At 41.9% G+C, this 18,944-nt stretch overlaps 1 protein-coding gene across 1 annotated transcript in view; it reads right to left on the reverse strand.

Moving 5' to 3' along the window:
- LOC147703548 (vomeronasal type-2 receptor 26-like) overlaps positions 1 to 12,702 on the reverse strand; it is a 30,937-nt gene extending 18,235 nt beyond the window's left edge. Inside the window, exon 1 of the mRNA XM_086929512.1 lies at positions 12,583 to 12,702. Within this exon, the coding sequence (XP_086785638.1) occupies positions 12,583 to 12,702 (120 nt within the window). The remainder of the gene's footprint in view (positions 1 to 12,582) is intronic.
- Positions 12,703 to 18,944: the final 6,242 nt, after the last annotated feature.

Consider the following 18,944-nt stretch of genomic DNA (forward strand, 5'->3'; position numbering starts at 1 on the left):
GGTTGTGCTTGACGGGAGCCAGCATGTAGTTGCATGAAGTGATTCAGCTATTGAAGTTCTAGATGAAGCCCTGTAGCAGATATATCTTATATGAATACCAGAGAATTGAGCTACAGTTGTTTGCTGACTGATAAACATCATAGTATTAGTGTTAGTGTAGGAACGAAGCGGTATATATGAATGGACATTCAGATATGATACTCAGCTTAGTCATAGGTCAGTCCTTTTTAGTTTACCTGGATTCCGAAATTAGTGTGCTGGGTCCATTGTCCCATATCTGCGAATAGTAATCTGTAGATTGTATTTGAAGGTGCGATTATCTTTCCGGGTTCAATACTTTAGTTGTTGAATGATTTAGGTATCTTGGAAATAGCTTTTTTTTCAACTGTCTTATGAAGTGTATATACACTCCTCAATGTTTCGATTCTTAGCTGTTAGGAAGTTATATAGCTTTTTGTGGCGTGCACTAAGAAAGCAGTGCCTTCTCTGAATTTCTTCAGGTAAGGTGATATGATGATCTGTGATACAAGCCTGGAGTGCAGTGTACTTTTTTCTTTGTATTGTTTGAATTTAATTGTAGCTATAGTGATCCTTGGGAGACTCTGTGGACAATGAAGAGTGCCTTACCCATTCCATCAACCTGCTTGTGTGGGATGTCCTCAAAATAGGAGTAGTCCTCAACGTGCTGCTCACCTATCAAAGGATTTGCACCCATATTCTCCTTTTCTTTAAAGATTAGAATTACTTGAGGATCATATTGCAAAGTAATAAAGTCCTTGTAAACGCCTTCAAGCTAGAGGCTCCAAATGATTAGAACTCCACCTTATGTATGTTATAACGTCCATTTCAGCAGCACATACTTATAATTGATTATGTGCTACAAAGGTGAGGAAATGCCAAATCCATGGCACTCAATTTTGACAAATGAGGACTAATAGAGTACCCAACGAAAATGCTTACATCTTTGAGAGTTTGACATAGAAAGTCAGCAAGCAAGAATGTACTGTGCATTAAATCATTTCATTGCGTGCTTGTCACAGGCCCATTTGAATGAGACGGAAGAAGCATTTACCAATGCTAATGAAGAGGCAGCTGGTTTGAGCAATAACTTAGTCCTTCATCTGGATACCAATAACAGGCTATAGGGATCATGGCCTCCAAAGAGTGCATCTGGGCCACTATATAGGATCCTTGATGCAATCATTAACTGTCTAAGAACTGTAACATGAAGAAAATTGTAGGTCATTAAGATGAAAGATTGCAATTTTGTGGTCAAAGAAGAGCTGATATTTTGCCTTCACTGATTTCTGAAGAGCACAATGGTGACTCCAGCAGCATGTCACAATAGCAATGCACACCCCTGGTAAAACTGTGACCACTCTATATCACACCAGTGCCAGCAGCATTGCTAGAAATTTTTTTTTAGTGGGATGGATGATAGAAGTTGCAGGACTTACATCAAACACACAAATATATGAATCAATGCGCAGCAAATGTCAATTGTTACAATAGACAAGATGTGACATGAGAACTTGGATTAACAGAAAATATTCACAATAGATGATGACACATTGATCTATTGGCATGGGAAAAGCGGCAAAAATTGGCATGGTTGCAATAAAATATCTAGCATGTCCTGTGGCATGCACATCATCAGAGTAGGTTGTCAGTGCAGCTGTTCCATCTGCCATTCTCAGAACAGTTAGTTTACTTAAAATATGGAAAGGCAATGATCAAAGCATATAATGTATACAAGTTATCAAGCACCAAACAAACACAAAAGTAAATGATTCTTATTTCTCAAACATTAATGTGTGGTGTGTAATCATTCTTAAGAGGAAGTACCTAAATTTGACTGTTAGCTGTGCATATTGGATTAATAAATTAAAAAATAAAAATAGAATATCTGCTACAACAAATTAACAGAACTCTTTGTGTCATAACTGCCAAGAGATGCAAACAAACAAAAATGAGCGATTGTGTTCTGTTAGCAAGGCACAAACAGATAATGAAAGACACAGCAATTTTGGCCTGGTGAGTGGTGATAAGCAAAGACATCTTGAAATGAACAAGTTTGCAATGGACACTGCCATGTCCTCAAAGAACTAGTACCTCCAATGCCTAAACTTTCATTTCACTGGTTAACTGTCAATGAAGATTGAGAGGAACACAATCCATATGTGTGTGGCTTGCATGGAAAAAGAGATGCATAGATGTCACACTGGTTTGGAAAATAACAACCTGGATTAAATATTTGATGCTAAATAATTAGAGTGACAACAAAAAGGGGCTTAGCTAGACTTGATATTTTCAAAGTTTGGCTGAACATTTTGTCCCAAACATCCCCCACACAGCTATGTGTCTCTGGAAAGGTTATTTGAATGTCTTTAGGTTAACGGCCCATCAGCATCTTTTAGTTCGTCTTAGACCTCCCAGTTTACCTTGACTGAAAGTGTCAATCTATTTCTTCTTCAACAGGTCTGTCTCTCAACAATCATTTTTAAATCCCACCAATCATTTTTAAATGTTTGAGTGTTTACCCATTGAGGTTATCTGCAGCCACTTGCCTGGGAGAGGTATTTGATTGTCCTTTGGTTAATTGTACTTACGTCAGCTTATGCGCCTTACTCTTAGACTTTGCGAACCATATTTATCTCGACTTTCAAATATTGTACTTGCCTTCTCTTATTGAACAACGTTCACTTCTGCATGGGACCTCAATGGTGCTTCTACCCTGGTTTACAGCCATGCCTCCTTGACAGACCCTGGCAGAATGCCTTTGCACTATTCTTTGCTGTATCTATTTTTTCGTATCATTCCTGCTCTGATGAGCAGGAAGGGAGAGGTTTGGGTTCTGATGGCGGCAGAGGACTACAGAATTCATTCTCTGAGTACTACCACTTAGTGGTGATTTCAGAGAGCGGGGCAGCGCACATCTATTAATAATGGAATGGGACTTGTGACATGTCATGACGGGGTTGACATGGCTATAATCAGTTTTCCAGGTCTGATTGCTGGATGGTGGAGCAAATGCCCATATAGAAGGTCGCGTTGCACCGTGGCACAAGTAGAGAGAGTTATGGAAAGAATTGTGAAACTTCTTTATTCTTTGTGTTGTGCCAAATTTGGGCTTCTATGGATAGGTAGGCAGACCTTACCTGGTACTAGGTATGCTATTAAAGGCCACTTGATCAAACAAACCACTAAACTAATAAAGAAAGTAACAGTTATATATTACACAGCAATATTTATTTCTATAAAGAATATTCATCCAGAAGGAAGCCTCCACCTCCGTAACCCCTAAAAAACATGGGGCCTCATTATGAGGCAGTTCGTCACTTTTAGGCCGCTGGTGCGTCACTTTTTGTGACGCACCAGTGGCGTAAAAAATGCGCCTTGTTTCCCCATATTTACAAAGTGACGCATCTAGGTAGATGCGTCACTTTGTAAACCCCTGAGCCACATTATACCTGCAACAGGTATAATGTATGCAAGGGGGGCGTATTGACGCAAGAAAGGGTCATAGAGGTGACGCAGTGAAATCTATGAGATTTCACTGCTTCACTTTTAGGACGCCGTTGCATCAAAATCTTGCGCCTGCCTCAAAGCAGGCGTAAGACTGACGCAGGCCCTTTCACATGGGGCTTGCCCCATGTGAAAGGACGCATTGCTGGAGTTGCGTCACTTTTGTGACACACTCCAGCAATGCATCACTTTTGCGCCTACAGATACGTCGGAAATACTGACATATCTGCAACTCCTTGCGACATGATGCGTCATACTGTAAATATGACGCATCAGGAATGTCACAAGTAGTGCGCACTGAGAAAGCAGCGATGCGTCATTTCTCATAAATGAGGCCCATAAATCTTAAACTACCGCTTCCCAACTGATACAAAAGACTCAAAACCAGCAATAAACCCACCCTATCTAACACTAAAAAACACAACCATATAACACCCCTTCCCAAACTTATCAACCCACACCACCCACAACAGCCCCGCTCATTCTCCAATTAAAAGACCCTCTAATTTGTCCATTCTGCCATTGTGTACTTATGTACGGTCGCCGTTTCCATTGACAATACATTTTTCTTTTGACTTTGTGTACAAACTTTCACCAAATATGGCATTCAATTAGTATAGTTAACAGACCAGATTGTGTGGTCTTCTGTAGAGACGAAAAATGTATAGACGTGAAAAAGATGTGCGTTCCTTCTTTAGTTGTCCCAGGAAATTTTCTTGCAACTACACCGAGCTTACTTTATGGATTTACACTAAATGTGGCTTAACGGTAGAGCTTTATTGAGAATGTAAATTAGTTTACTCGTTTTTGAGAAAAAAGGGTATGAAAATGCTGCTGAGTGGGCTCAAATGGTTAAAACTTTGTAAATGTCGGCTTTTTTTTATCCACCAAGGTTCAGCAACGGAGATACAGGGACATCTGAAGACATCTAAGGACTAAATAATATAACACATAAAGGCTGCCTAATGGGTGAGGAGCTCTCTGCAGACTCTGGCTGACTTAGAGGAAGTCAAATAAAAGTGCAAGCTAAACACACCTTGAACCCTAGGCCACAGTTGAGAGAGTGACCGTGTTGGAAAATTTCAATTGCGAATGATAGTCCATTCAATATTTTCATGGCTGCGGACTTCAGACATCTAAAGTGGTGCTGGTAGTTCGCAGCTTCAAGAACTATATCACGGACAACCAGTGCCATCTTATCTGTGTCCAGTCCACAGCCTAAAAAACAGGCAGTGGACATCTGGTACATGTGGTGGCCTGTCTCACAGCAAACTCTGTAAGAACAAGTCTTGTATGAGTTTCAATGCCACCCTTTTTTATGCAAATACAATTTACATCCTTCAAGGCCATCAGTCCCCTGAGCCCCAAAAAGAAACGTCCAATATTGTCAGTTTGTTATTCTTGGACAACATTCTTGGATCCTCAAGATTTCATTATTTCCAATCGAATCGCTTCAAAAGAAAACAAAGACAGGTACCCAAGTGCTAATTCTGTTTGATAGTGTTGTCTTAGCATTCATTATTTCACCCATCACTAGTGCTATAGAAGATTCTATTGTGCCCATCCCACTCTGTACAGTGGCTACTTCCTTTCTACTCCCAAAAGTGGGTTCTTTAACTTCTTTCTCAATAGAATGTTGAAACCTCAGGGTGTAACCATTATCCATCTGTTCTTCCCCCAATGTTTTCCAAAACCGTTAGTGTCAAGGGTTTCTGGTGAGTCTATTCTCACCTTTACCACATTTCATCTACCACTCCCCAATCAAATGACTGAGCACAGGATTCCTAGGGAGGACTGGAGCTAAGGAAATGTGTGCCTCTTCCTGCTGAAGATAGTTCGTCAAACTTCCTACTGTGATGCTACATCAGGACTCGATAGGCCATTGTTGCCAGTCAAATGCTGGTCACATAACTCATCTATGGCCCATCTACACTCTGGGCATTTGGAACCACTCCCCCAGTTGTCGGTGCCCCACTTCCCCAGCATCATCTTCTTTCCTTCTCAGTTTTCCAGCATTTCAGGTCCTCTCCCATTTGTTTGACTCCACTCCTTTTCCATGACTTTTCCTTCAATGTCACTCCACTCTCCTCCGACTCCCTCTCTCCCATGACTCGAACTGCCTCTTTCTTTTCTCCTACAGTTCCAGAACCAACTCTTTCATATCCTTCCACTCATTGGGCCCTCATTCTAAACAGTCCTTCTTTCTTTTTATTGTTTTTTTTCTTCCTAAGTGACAACATGTATATTGTCCTGCTGTTTTGCTGGTACCTATACAACTAAAACACTATTTTCCTCATTACAAATGTCTCTTTATGTGTTCACTGGCACCATTTAGCGATTTAAGGCAGTCATTTACACTAAAATTAACTTTTTATGTGTCTAGCAAAGAGGGATGAATTTCATGTGACTTTTTCTGACTTCCGCAAACAATTTTAGATTCCAAAGAGCAATCTTAGATTTTGATTGGCTGCCAGGTCAGGTATTCTTCCCCCACATTGAAAAGAGCAACATTATTTGATGAGATCCAGACCAGACACAGCAGTCATGGAACTTGCTGCTCTAAAATTGAAGATTATGGAGATTCTGAGAATTAGACCTTCGTAGACTAGCTCCACAGGAGAAGGAGAAGTGCAGGGTCTCGGAGAGACTGCTTAAGTGGCTACAAATAGCAAGTACTAATATGTTTAGTAGGTCTTCTCACGTGCCCTTGGGGGGAAGAAACTAAATACTTGCTGAATCACTTGTAAAATCTGTGACCAGAAACTTAAAAGAGGGATATCTGGCCCCTATTTGTCATCTGTGAGAGACACCTCAAATCAAAACATGAAAAACAGTATGCAGGTTATCACATGAAGAGATTGTGTGCGGAAGCACAAGAACAATAACGTCCACCAAGTCTTCCTGCAGATATGGTTGACAAGGATCAAGTTGCTCAATCCACACATTAAAGTCTTTGAACTGTACTGGTTGTGGTTTGAGATCCATACATGGGTTAGGGAATACAAACTTCAAATAGTCAAGAGTTTGATGGAGGAACATTGTTGGGAGTTCCAGCAATGTATGCTAGGATGTAATCCTTGCTGGGCTTCCCACATGCTGCCAACATGAGGGGGAGGTCGCTCAGATGATAGAAAACTAATGCCACTCTCAATTACAAATGTTGCTTGGGTCATGACTGTGTAAAGGGAATCCGAACCTGTTTTTTCCAAGACTACGGTTCAGAAGGTTACAAAAAGCACAGTACAAAATAATGAAATGTAAAAGCACAACAGGTCCAAAAAATAAAACGAAATTAAAAGAATAGGTCAGATAGAACAGAAAATGGTCACACTGGTGTGAGAATGGTGGGAAAACAGTACAACAGATGCTGGCTAAGTAGAAGAATACTATACCCTTTCCCAAAACATGGCTCTCGAATGCATAGGATCACTCGTGATTTTCCACAACTTTTTTAGCATGCAGTACGTATTCAACTCTGTTTTATGACAATAGTCGCTGACAATGCAGCTGCATAAATCTGTGCCATTTTTAGGGATTTGGTGATATTCCCCATAGCAACATGACTCAAATATTGTCCAGGGATACTCATCACTTGCTAATATTTTCTTGTTGATTCCTTCAGTCCATCCTTTGTACAGCCTTGATTGTTCCTTTTACCCTCTCTATACAGTTCTCCTCCCTCTTTCATTATTTACATTCGCCTTTTCTTCCTTCCTTAGTCATACATCAACAATAATAACACTACATTACATTACCCTTTTTAGTCCTTAATCTTTCTACCATCTTAAATTGCTTACATTTTACCATCACGTCAATTAGATTGTTCCTATTTTAATGACTTGATGAAAAGAAAGATGACACTTGAACAGGACAATTCACACAGTCTATCTCTAAGCACTGTTAAATGTTGTAAGCAAGGACTGGGTGAGTGAGCAGGAGAATACATACTCCTTAGGAGGATGTGCATCTAAAACTCTTTCCAATAGAGCATTTCTTACACTTTTCTGTCTTGTCCTTACATATTCTTCCGCCTTCTCCTTTATATTCCTTTATGATTTTTTTACCTGTCGTTCATTCTTCCTTTGTCTCTGTGTGTGATTATTACCAGCACTCAGAGCAATCCAGGTCTCCTCAAGAGCTTGGCGAACTGCTCCATCAACAACCACATAAACAAACAAGCCATCAATCAAGTAACACTTTCACTTATAGCCAGCTGTATTGACTTGTGATAATGCGTGCTTATTATACTAAATATTGCTATCTTGTAAGGTCTCTCCTACAGTGAAATAGGGGTATTCGTCTTGAATAAGGAGAAAAATCTTGTGAATTCACTATCTAAAAATAATTAACAAAATATTATTCCTTGAGTAGCTTTCTTGAATGATGCTCTAACATTGGTTCACTTAGGAACGTTTTTATCTAAAGATATGTCTCTTTCATGATTACAAATATTAAGAAAATGAAGTTACAACTCTGTGGTATTACCTTAATACCATTGTTATACTACAATTCCTACTGCCAGAGCCAGCAGACAGTGTGAAAGGGAGTTCACAGAGTAGAACTACATGTTCAAACAATGAAAGAAGCACTGGCTATTTAGCTTTCAGAAACAGTGCTTTCCTGAAAAAAACACCATTAGAAGAAAGAAAAACTTTATGGCAGTTTTCTTATTTTTTACATGTCCAGGGTTTCTTATATGATGGAAATACCGACAGGTTTTAAACTTCAAGTTTTGCTGAAAATTACTAGCTAGAATCAGGTGTTTTTAATTTCACACATTTAGGGCCCAATTTAAGTTTTGCAGACACAGAACTCCATCACAAAAACATGGTGAACTACCATATCTGTCAAATCCTTGGTTCATCCACTCAACTATTAGTCTAGCAGACATATATCTGTCTGACAGCGGGCCACTGCTGGCTCTACTATCCGAATGATTACTCTGATGGGCCGAATGATGAATTTTTATATTGTGTTTGTCACAGGAAAACCCTGGTTTGCAATGCAATCGGGTTTGCCTTTGGGACCTTATATGTATTTAGCTATGCAGCACATTAGCCTGGGTGCTGAAATATCTACTGTTCTTTAACATGGAGGGAAACTAAGCACCAAACTGCGTGGCATGTCAGGTATGGGAACACATGGAGAGAAATACTGCCTTTCAATGGGAAATGGTATAGTCGAAAGCTCTATTTTTAATATAAAATCAGGGCCTTCGGTAGTCATATCACTGAAAATACAAGGTTTGAAAAAATATTATTGTCTACAGGTGCTCATGGAAGATAATTTCTATGGACTGGAATCTAGAGAATGCTAAAGTCATTCTGGTATTTTACTGACCTCTGCTGGTCGTTTTCTACAAAGAAAGATATATAGAGGCAGTTGCCAGAATAATAAAAAAAGAGAAAGTCCCTCAGCAGAAAGCAATTCTAGTATTTTACTGACCTCTACTAGCCGTTTTCCATCAAGACAGTTAAATAGAGGCAGTTGAACAAGCAGAGAGCAATTCTGGTATATTACTGACCTATACTGGTCGTTTAATATCAAGACAGGTAAATAGAAGCAGTTGACCGGAAAAAAAAATCCCTAAGTGGAAGCAGACAAGTCCTAGAGTTGATTTCCAGAGTCCACAAGAATATACACATATAAGTATAAACTAAAGTATATACAAGAGGTCTCGAATGCTCGCCCTAATTACACACAGACTGTGGGAGAAAGCTCAGAGAGTGCCTTCATTGGAACAGCCATGATAGCGGTTCCTCAGAGGGCATGGAGATCACCCTTGCGCTCTAAATATGGCAGTCTTCTTTCCAGTAAGGTGGCAGAATAATGTCCTCTATCACCATGACGGACAGAGTGGGTCCAGATCAGACCCTTATTTTGCTTCTCATATGAAAGAGTAATCTTTCTGGAATAGTGTTCATTTCTCTTGTACAGGGACTCAGCCTTCAGCCTGCTTCCACTGTGTAGTCACTTAATTCCTCAATGGCTTCCAATACCATTATAAAGTGGAGCAGACGGTAATGTACCCACATATATTAGACCACATATATGGGCAAGTAAATTGGATTATTAACAGATTAAGTTGCGAAAATAGTTTGCAAAATTTTAACTTACTCATCAAATTAAGAAAACGATAACCATCGCACCTCTCGCAGTATTTGCCTTATTTGCTGAGGGGTAATAACACACTCACAATGGGTAATAAGAATGCAGGTGTACTGATTTCCTCATACTATTTCATTATTCTGTCTTCTTTTCTATTCATTTTTCCCAATTTAAGCCTGAGGTTTGGTCTCTGAAACAAATGCAGTAATACTTAGCGGTGGAGGAGTGTTGCCCCACTGCTCAAAAAGAAATATAAAATGAAAATAACGTAACATTATTATAATTTTATCTTTCTTATTGCAGTCAGTGGTTGGGCAGGGCTGGCCATAGCAGGGGGAGGAGTGGTTTGCACTCCCGAAGCGCTCATGACTGTTTGCCCAGCACTCAGACCAATCACAACGCTGCATTGCATCATTGTGATCGGCTCTGGGGAGCCTGTGTGCCCGGGTGCTTCCTGCAGTGGCCGGGACTGTACAGGAAGAAGGAAGAGGACGAGGACAGGGATGGAGGAGAAGCGGCTGCCATACCGTGCCAGGTAAGTCCCTTTTTTTCCATTCCCCCAAACTCCCCCCTCCCCCGCCGCCCTACTATCCCTGTTCGTTAGCTGCCGCTACTGATAATAATACAAGGGGGTTAGCTTCATGTGTTAATACTGCTGGTCACGTAGTATCAGCTTACATGGAAAAAAAGTTTCCAAAGCATCTTAAGGCCTATATTGTATTTTGGACCTAAGAAGTTGGAATGCGATTTTACCACAGTTCTGCGTCCTGATGAAGACCCCGCTTAAGGACTTTAATTAGCCTACTAATAGGGGTTGAAACGTCGACTTTTCCTTTCTTGAGATTCCGGCACACCCCCGATCCATCAAGTAATGAGATGTGACCGTCGAATATGACTTATTGACTATGTTTGGAATTTTGCCTTATATTTTGGCACTTGCATTGTAATTGGTTTGTACTGTCACTAAATTTGGATGTTATCCCCTTTTTTATACTGTGTCAACATTCTATATCCTTATCACCTCCCTGAGCACCACCCTCCCTTCCTTTTCTTGGGGCTTGTCAATTCGCATAAGTTGATTCATTAATTGTTACCAGCAATCACGCTGTGTTTTGGTAATAAATCACGTATACCAATTCCTAAATTGTTACTTATGCTTGTTTAATTGTTTTGTTGGTAATTTCACTTCAGTGTATGTCCATTACAATACACTATCCTTACGGGGACCCCCCCTATATGTACAACATAGCACCCAGGTCCCCGTGACTGCATGGGTTCAACCCCCCTTTTGTGTAACACTCTTCATCCATCGGTCGGGTGTTTCTGATTCACATATTTCTCTGTACACTATAGTGAACAGCATAGGTCTGCCCACTCTATGCATAGGTTCAATTCGTTATGAGTTGCAACATTCAATTACAAGAAGCAATTCTGCACACAATGCAGGTTTATTCATTTCCAGGGACAACTGTAGCAATGTGTCCTTTTAAACTCCAAAGGAAATTTTATATTGGTCAGGGCTCAGTAGATCCCCAAGAAAAAAGTTGTAAACATAAATGTCAATTGACCAAAAGGCCAGGGGTAGCGGAAGTGACATCACACACCATTTGACCTTTACGTTCACACACATGCTTATGCATCCATAAACAATCACACATACCAACTCGCTCTCACATAAACACACTTTCACCTGCAGTCATGCACATAACATTAAATTAAAAATGTGTGAGTTACGTCAGCTGCCAGTTAGGGTCATATGCCAGCTAATTTTACTCCATCTATTTTTACACTAATTAGTTTAATTAAAAAAAAACTTGAAAAGAAAACAAGGAGATTGGAGTCACTACCGATGTCCATAAGGACAAGCTTCCTCAGCGTTCTGGCACAGATTTTGCTACCCTTTGAGGCCAGGAGTCGTAAATGCAGTGATAGGGGTTGCAAGGGGCAAACCAGGGACCGCATCAGCAACCCCTGGCGACCCTTAAAACAAAATAGCAAGGTGGCAGTCAACTAACAGGCCTGTTAGCATTATCATTCCTTGCTATTACTACAAGTTCTGCAATTAGTAAATTATTTCTTTTTTGGCAGCTTTATTGATTTGTGTTGCTTTAGTGCACATTTTTTAATGTGAGGCATTGCTCTAGATGTGCTACCAAAAACACAGCAGCTTGGCAATTATACCAATAACAATATACTGTAGCAACATTAAATGTTTTCATATATGCACCAGCAAATTGCAATATTTCAGTTCTGTAAATCGATTGTGATATAGAATAAAGTGTCATTTGTGCGAATATCTGGTTACAAAATACTGGTTACAAATCAGTTTTTCAATCAGTATAAAAGTTTAAGAACAGAACCAACCTTGGTACTAATAAACCGATTCATAAAAATCCAAATCATACTAGGTGGCAACTCAACCTATCTTATGAATATTAATGAGGTAGGTCACAAATTGTGACTCACTATGCTAGGAGGAAATCACAAGGCTGGCAGTCTGCTGGGGTCTGTGGACCACTGTGATTCTTAAAGATGTCAGTCTGTTTTCCTTAAAAAGCAAACTTCACTTTTTTTGTTTTATTAAGTTTTCAGTTGTCCTCTTCAACAAACTTTTTGTTAACATTCCCCAAGGGAAAGGGGTTACAAATGGACATCTTCCCTTCTACAAATGTTTTACCACCTTCCTTGAGGTGTTGGTAAAATATCAATGATTTGCAATGATTTCAGTTGGAAAACATTGACACATGAGATACCGATTGGGTATTTGGAAGGTATGCCTACAACACACCCTTATGGATACTGAATTGGTATCAATTTGAAGTCAGAAGAAATTTTCTGACTCCTGAATATGATTGGTACATAAGAAACTGCATTTTAATGGTCACAAATTTATAATGCTTTGTTGTTCTGGGCCAGAGTTTTAAATTTGAGAAACCATTGTTCTTTTACCGTATAAAACTCTTTACCCCATTCAATGGCACTGCTGTTGATAATAAGTCTCTGGCCTTTCGGTGCATTAGCTTCATAGGTTCCCACTTTCAGAAACCTGCTAGTGTCCTTCGAGGTCATCTGCCAGTTGATAAAATCCATCATTGGTGGAGCATCTCCATTTTCATCAAAAAACACCTCTTTGCCAGCTGAGTTCTTTGCCCGGACATTCTTCAAGTAGTGTAGAAGCTGGAAAGAAAGGTTGACTCATCACTGTAGTTGTCTGACAAGGCTAGATGCTATACATTAACGTTCACCATGCAAAAGTCACAGCAAGCGAATCTTGTTTCTGAAACTATGTTGCCAAACATTAACACCTACATTAACTATTTTCTTTGTGTATAAATCAATGAAAAGGCTGGTTTGGGGACAGGTGTGTACCCTGGATAATATATGTCTCTGTTCCACTACCCCAAGTGCCCATCTGCATATGAATCTGGTATCCCATATTTTCTTTTGGCCCTGCCAGCATGATTAATTAGTGCATGTTCAGGGGCTTAGGCCTGTCCTCGAAAATGTAAAGCGAGGGGATTCTGGGGGTCTTTTGGTCCACTCTGTAGGTGGCCTCCCCTTTCTACTCAATCACCTCATAGGGTCCTTCCAACGATCTTGTAGATCCCTTGGCTCAACTGGCTCAATCACCCACACCTTTTGACCAAGCTGAAACTCATCCATAATGGAGTTCTGGTCATAGCATGTCTTCATTATCTCCTGACTAGCTTCTACATTCTCTAAAAGCCTTTTTTCCAGAACTTCTTCATTTGGTTATGAGGGCGAGCATGCAGATAACCACATCCTGAGTGGGATGTATGGAGACTTGCTCCTACCCCTCCTTCCCCAAACTCATAGGCTGACCATAGAGGAGTTCAAAAGGGCTGAACCTTACTCCCTTTTGTGGTACCTCCCTGTATGCGAAGAGTGGACAGAGAAAAAGGATGTCCCACTTCCACCACATGCATTCAGGTCCTCCCATAATCATGCCCTTGAGGATCTTGTGAACCTCTTAACATTCCCATTGGTCTGAGGGTAGTAAGGTATAGAGAACTTAAATGTTAGCCCACATTCATTCCTCCCACATGGACTTCATGGAGACATGAAATTGGTGCCCCTTTCAGTCACCACTTCCTTGGGGAAACCTACCCAGGTCAAAATATCCATCAGGGCCCTAGCCTCTGCAGGTGCAGTTATGGCCCCCAGAGGAATGGCCTCTTGGTACTATGTGGCATGGTCCACCAAAACCAGTGTAAAACTGTTGCCCAGGGCAGGCTTTCACTCCATGTGCCCATCAACATTGATACCCACTCTCTCAAAGAGGCACTACCAGCAGATATGGGACTTAGGAGAGCCTTGAGCTGTTTGCCCACCTTCCCATTGGTCTGGCAGGTGAGACAAGTCATACAGTAAGCATGTGAGGCTGTTATGATCCAGGGCTAATAGAACTGGGTGACAAGCCTGGCAAAGGCCTTGTCCTTCCCCAGATGGCCCCCCAGGGGTATCTCGAAAGACACAGTAGGAAGGTGCTGGGCATTGGTGGACACATGCCACGACATGTTCAGGCACATTAGACTCATTATGAAGGAGGTTGTTCACCCAGTAAAAGAGGTGATCTCCAGAGGTGTCACCAGCTGTTTGAGCTTTGGCCTGCCACCTCAGCTCCTCCAGGTTTGAGCACTTTCTTTGCACCTTGTCAGAATTCATCACTGGAGAGCCCACCCTTAACTTGCCATCCAGCAAGCTTAGGCAGGTCTCCCAGGGAGGCAATGTCTTCCCAGGTGGTTTTCAGGGCCACCTCCTCTGGTGCCCATCCACCGGTAAAGCTGGGTCTTCAGGGGCTGGTTTTCCATGCCCCTGCCCTTTCCCTTCTTTGCAGCTGTGTGAGCCATTATTTTAGGCTTCAGGCTATTCTGACTTCCCTCCTGGGCAGCCATGGACTAAGGCAACCACAATATTTCCAGGTGTGACCTGTGCTATACTTCCTTCTAGGCAGTGTGCTCCAACTCACCTTCTTCAAACAATACACAGGCATGGCAGGGCTCACAGCTACCTTAAGAGAACCTGAGACCCTCCTCCCCGCTTGAAGGGAACCTGTCACTGTCACTGGGTAGTGGTACTCACAGTTGACTTCTACTCCAACCTTGTGAAATATATTGGGTACCACCTGCTCTGAGGAGACAAGACGACATCTGACAGTAGTCATACTGGCTCTTGTGTCTCTCAGAGCCTCCACCCTCTGTCCATTGATGGTAACCCACTTCCCGTACCTGGAAGTATTGATAGGCATGTGGGTTTAAGGTACCATCTGTCTGCCACCCAGGGATACTAAGGTAACCTCAGCTGCCTCCCTGCACTGACTGTGATCACCAGCTCCACAAGCTCTACACTAGTCAACCCCTGGGACTGGCCATTACTGAGGTCCAGTGCCCTATTAGAATGATTAGCATCGACCTTGATGTGCCTATACTGGTGGCATCATCACATTTAGGGTCAAACTTAACAGTATTTTTGTCCACAAAACCTTTCTTTTGGTAACCAGATTGGGAATGGGACCCTTTCTCCTTTGAACTATTTTGAGGGCCTTGTTGGAACTTTTACTTTTATTTTCCTGAGCACCCTTATGGGAGTCCCCCAAGATGCCTTTTTGAACACACTGGTACTGACCCAGAGGTCCGGCTCCTCAACAAGTTTCCAAGGATGTGTCAAATTGCTGTCCACTAGGTGCTGGTGCAGTTTTTTAAAACAGGTATTGAGCATGTGCTCCCTAAAAATCAGGATGCACAGCTAATCATAACAATGAACTTTGCTGCCCCTCACACAGCCATTTAAAACCTTGCTAAAATATTCCAAGAAATCCACCCAAGACTGGCTAGGAAGTTTGTGGTTGTCCCTGAACCACTGACGGTACTTCTCAGGGGTCAATTTGAATTTGGTGAAACCTATGGCTTTCATGTGTGTACACCTATACAGGCATCTACCGATAGTGTGAGAAGAGTGTCCCTCCCCACTGTAGGCATATGTGTCTACTAGCTACCCCAATACTCCTCGAGGATCTTGTGTTCCCTCAGAGCCACTTCATATGCCACAAACCATTCTGAGGTTTGCTTAGCTTTGAGCTCTAGTTCATTCAAGCTTCTTTCGTGCTCAAACAAAACTTCTTTTCTGCCAAATCTGTCACAGCCTTCTTTTCTTCTGTTTTAAGCTTGGCCATTGATAGCCTGAACTCCCTCTCTGACTTCCTGTCCACCAGCTACTCTCGGGACAAGTTCCTTGAAAAAATATGTCTCCCTGCCCTCACACTGGGCTCTCTTTCAGTGGACAGATGGTCTCCCTCCTTTGGGAATTCCGGCTTAGGCAGGACATCCTCTTCTCCCAAATCAAGTTACCCTCATCAGGATCTCCGAAATTAAGGTCCTCCTTATCAGAACCCTCAGGTTGTGACTGCATCCTTGTAACCTCCTCAGAGGTGCCTAATGCTATCTGAAGGTCCAGATTTGTGGCCGTCTTTCCAACATGCAGCCCCCCCCCGCTTTGCAGTACAGTTCTGATGGGATTGTCCACATTGAGCATTTTTCCCCCTTCCATGGTATGGGAGAAATAGGTAGGGACTTTAAATTTAGAAAAAAAAACCTGTCAATCAGAAAACTAGGGGGAATTTAAAAAAGGCTCCAATTGGTCTCGGATTAATTTTGTAGGATTTTCAGCATAACTCAAAACCACTGTACTGCACGAGAAATCCTACTCAAGCAGCAACCACAGCCCTTGTCAGGGTGAAGTCACAAATGAACTCTACATTAACCTGTGTTTAACTCATTGGTAGCCTGGGACAAAAACTGGGGTCTTAATGTATAGGCAATGCGTAAAGTAATTATGCACCACCTCATAAACAGTAATAAAGTGAACTACAACACAATAACAATCCCACAACAATTTTGAAAAATAAAGTAAAATGTAATAAATATGTTAAGACCAAAACGGCAGAATCCAATCTGGTAGAATCAGAGATATGCAGTTTTAAAGATTTAAATAAAAATAGCCCCAAAAATCATAAAGTGCCAATTGTGGTTATCAGGACCAGGACAAAGTCACAAGTTCAGGCTGACCACAATGCAGTGAGCTCAGGCTACAGGGACCCAGTTAGGTGAGCCGAGTAAGAGTACCTTATAAATTCTGGTTGAAGAGCATTGTGAGGTCCCGCATCGGTGCGTCATGCAGCTGAGGCAATGCGAGGTATTCGTGTGGAAATACATCATGCAGCATCTGTTCCGAGGAGCTGTGAGGATACAATAGAGGCCCTGCATCACTAGTGAGGAGGCCGTTGATGAGGGGCTTGCAATGTGAAGTCCTGTATTGTGGATAAGTAGCGAAAAGCCTGTTTCTGAAGAAACTGTGGAGCTGCCATTATTGAGGGGCTTGCAATACGAGGTTGTGTCACGCAGTGGCAGTGCCAGAGAAGCTGCGAAGCTAAGTCCGGGATCAGGTTTGCATCGCACACCAGCTTCAATAAGGGGTTTTCAGAAGGTGATGCATCATGCAGCGACTATGATGCAGAGTTTTCGGAAGACGATGAAATGTGCTGCGACTGTGCTCTCTAAAACATTTAGGCTGGTACAGCATCTTTCAGGCTCACTTCTTATGGTCCAGGATTGTAGGGGCACCTCTTAGGAGGGAAGGGCTCGCAGCTGGAACAGTCTTGTTACTGGATTTAAGATGGAGTAAGCCTGTTCAGTCCCTGAGGCTTCTGATCAGGATGCACGCCAACTGACATTTGGTGTCACTCTGGTGGTCCTAGGTTCAGGAAGCATGCTCAGTCCTTCACTCAGGCAGCAAGACGGCTAGCTGCAGGGCAGCAGAATGGAAGCCCATTTAACAGAGCAGCACATCAGTCTTTCTTCTGACTCTTCCACAGGCCCAGATGTGTACTGAAGAGTTGGAGTCTGAGGTCTAATATTTATACCTAATGCCCACAATAAAGTGGGAGAAGCTACTAGAGGATTCCACCCCATAGAGGTGCTTGGAATGTCCCACCTCACTGCCCTAGCCCCAGACTTCCTAGGGTCACAATAGACTAATGTCAAACCACTTTGCAAGAGTATTAAGGCAGGGCATTTGTGATGTGCAAGTGCAGTAGGTGACATATCCTTCCCCTCATCAACTCAGAGTGGCCCATCCTGCCAACACCTACCTTTTCTTTGTCTCACTGTCCAAAAGCAATACAAAAAGGCCAACTGCCAACAACACCTAGTGCTGTGACCCAGGGTACAGGCAGCAGACACCAATTGGTTGGCGCAAAAAAAAGGCAACTTTCTAAAAGTGGTATTATTATAACTGAGACTAAAAATCAAATTTACAGAGGGTTGTTTATAACAATCCTTTACACACCAAACTAGAACTGTCGACCTGCTCCCAATTAAAAGTTATCACTTATTAAATGTAGTAAGATAAATCAATGTTCTCTTTTGGAATGAAAAACAAATTTAGGATGTTAGACCTGGCATCATTGGCGTGAGTCTCCCTTCCATTTTGATGGATTGCCTACTCTGTTTTTATATTTTTTTGCTGATTTTATGCTTTGGGCACTGTGCCACTGCTATTCAGTGCCACGGTGCAAGTGCTCCCTTTGTTAAATTGATGTAGTAATTGGTGATTCCATGATTAGGTTATTTGATTTACCTATCAGACCCTAGTACCGTGCACCATGTGTGCCCAGGGATTGTAAATCAAATGCTGCTGGTGGGCTTGCAGCACTGGTTGTGCCACCCACAGAAGCAGCTTGTAAAGTGTGTCTCAGGCCTGCCATTGCAAGGCCTGTGTGCAGTCTAGCACTGCCATATCGACTTGGCCAAGTGCAACCACTTGTTAGTCCCTAAACCTTCCCTTTGCTTCATATCAGTCACCCCTATGGTAGGCCCAAGGGCAGGGTGCATTGTAAGTATAAGGTAGGACATGCTCTGGTGTGTGTAGCGTGTCATAATAGTGAATTACAGCCATTTTTGTTTTTCACTATTGAAGGCTATGTGTTCTCAATAGGCTATAATGGGCAGTTAGATTATTAGATTCTTATAATCCTAACTGACTCAGGAAACATGGTAGAAATTCAAATTTAGTATGCCTGAACTTAGAATGATAAAATACATCTTTTAGTAAAGTTGGTTTTAATATTCTGTGTTTGAAAATAACACTTTTAGAAAGTAGGTATTTTCTTGCCTAACTATCCAGGCCTGCCTCTGCTAGGTTGTGTATTCCTTGTCTGGGTTTGTGAGTGACAGGGCTGGGGGATTTCAGGAGACAGGCTGGGGCAGCCCAGTGGTAAATAGAGAGATCTGCAT

Source organism: Lissotriton vulgaris, chromosome 7, assembly GCF_964263255.1.
Source record: "Lissotriton vulgaris chromosome 7, aLisVul1.2, whole genome shotgun sequence".
Lineage (NCBI taxonomy): Eukaryota > Metazoa > Chordata > Amphibia > Caudata > Salamandridae > Lissotriton > Lissotriton vulgaris.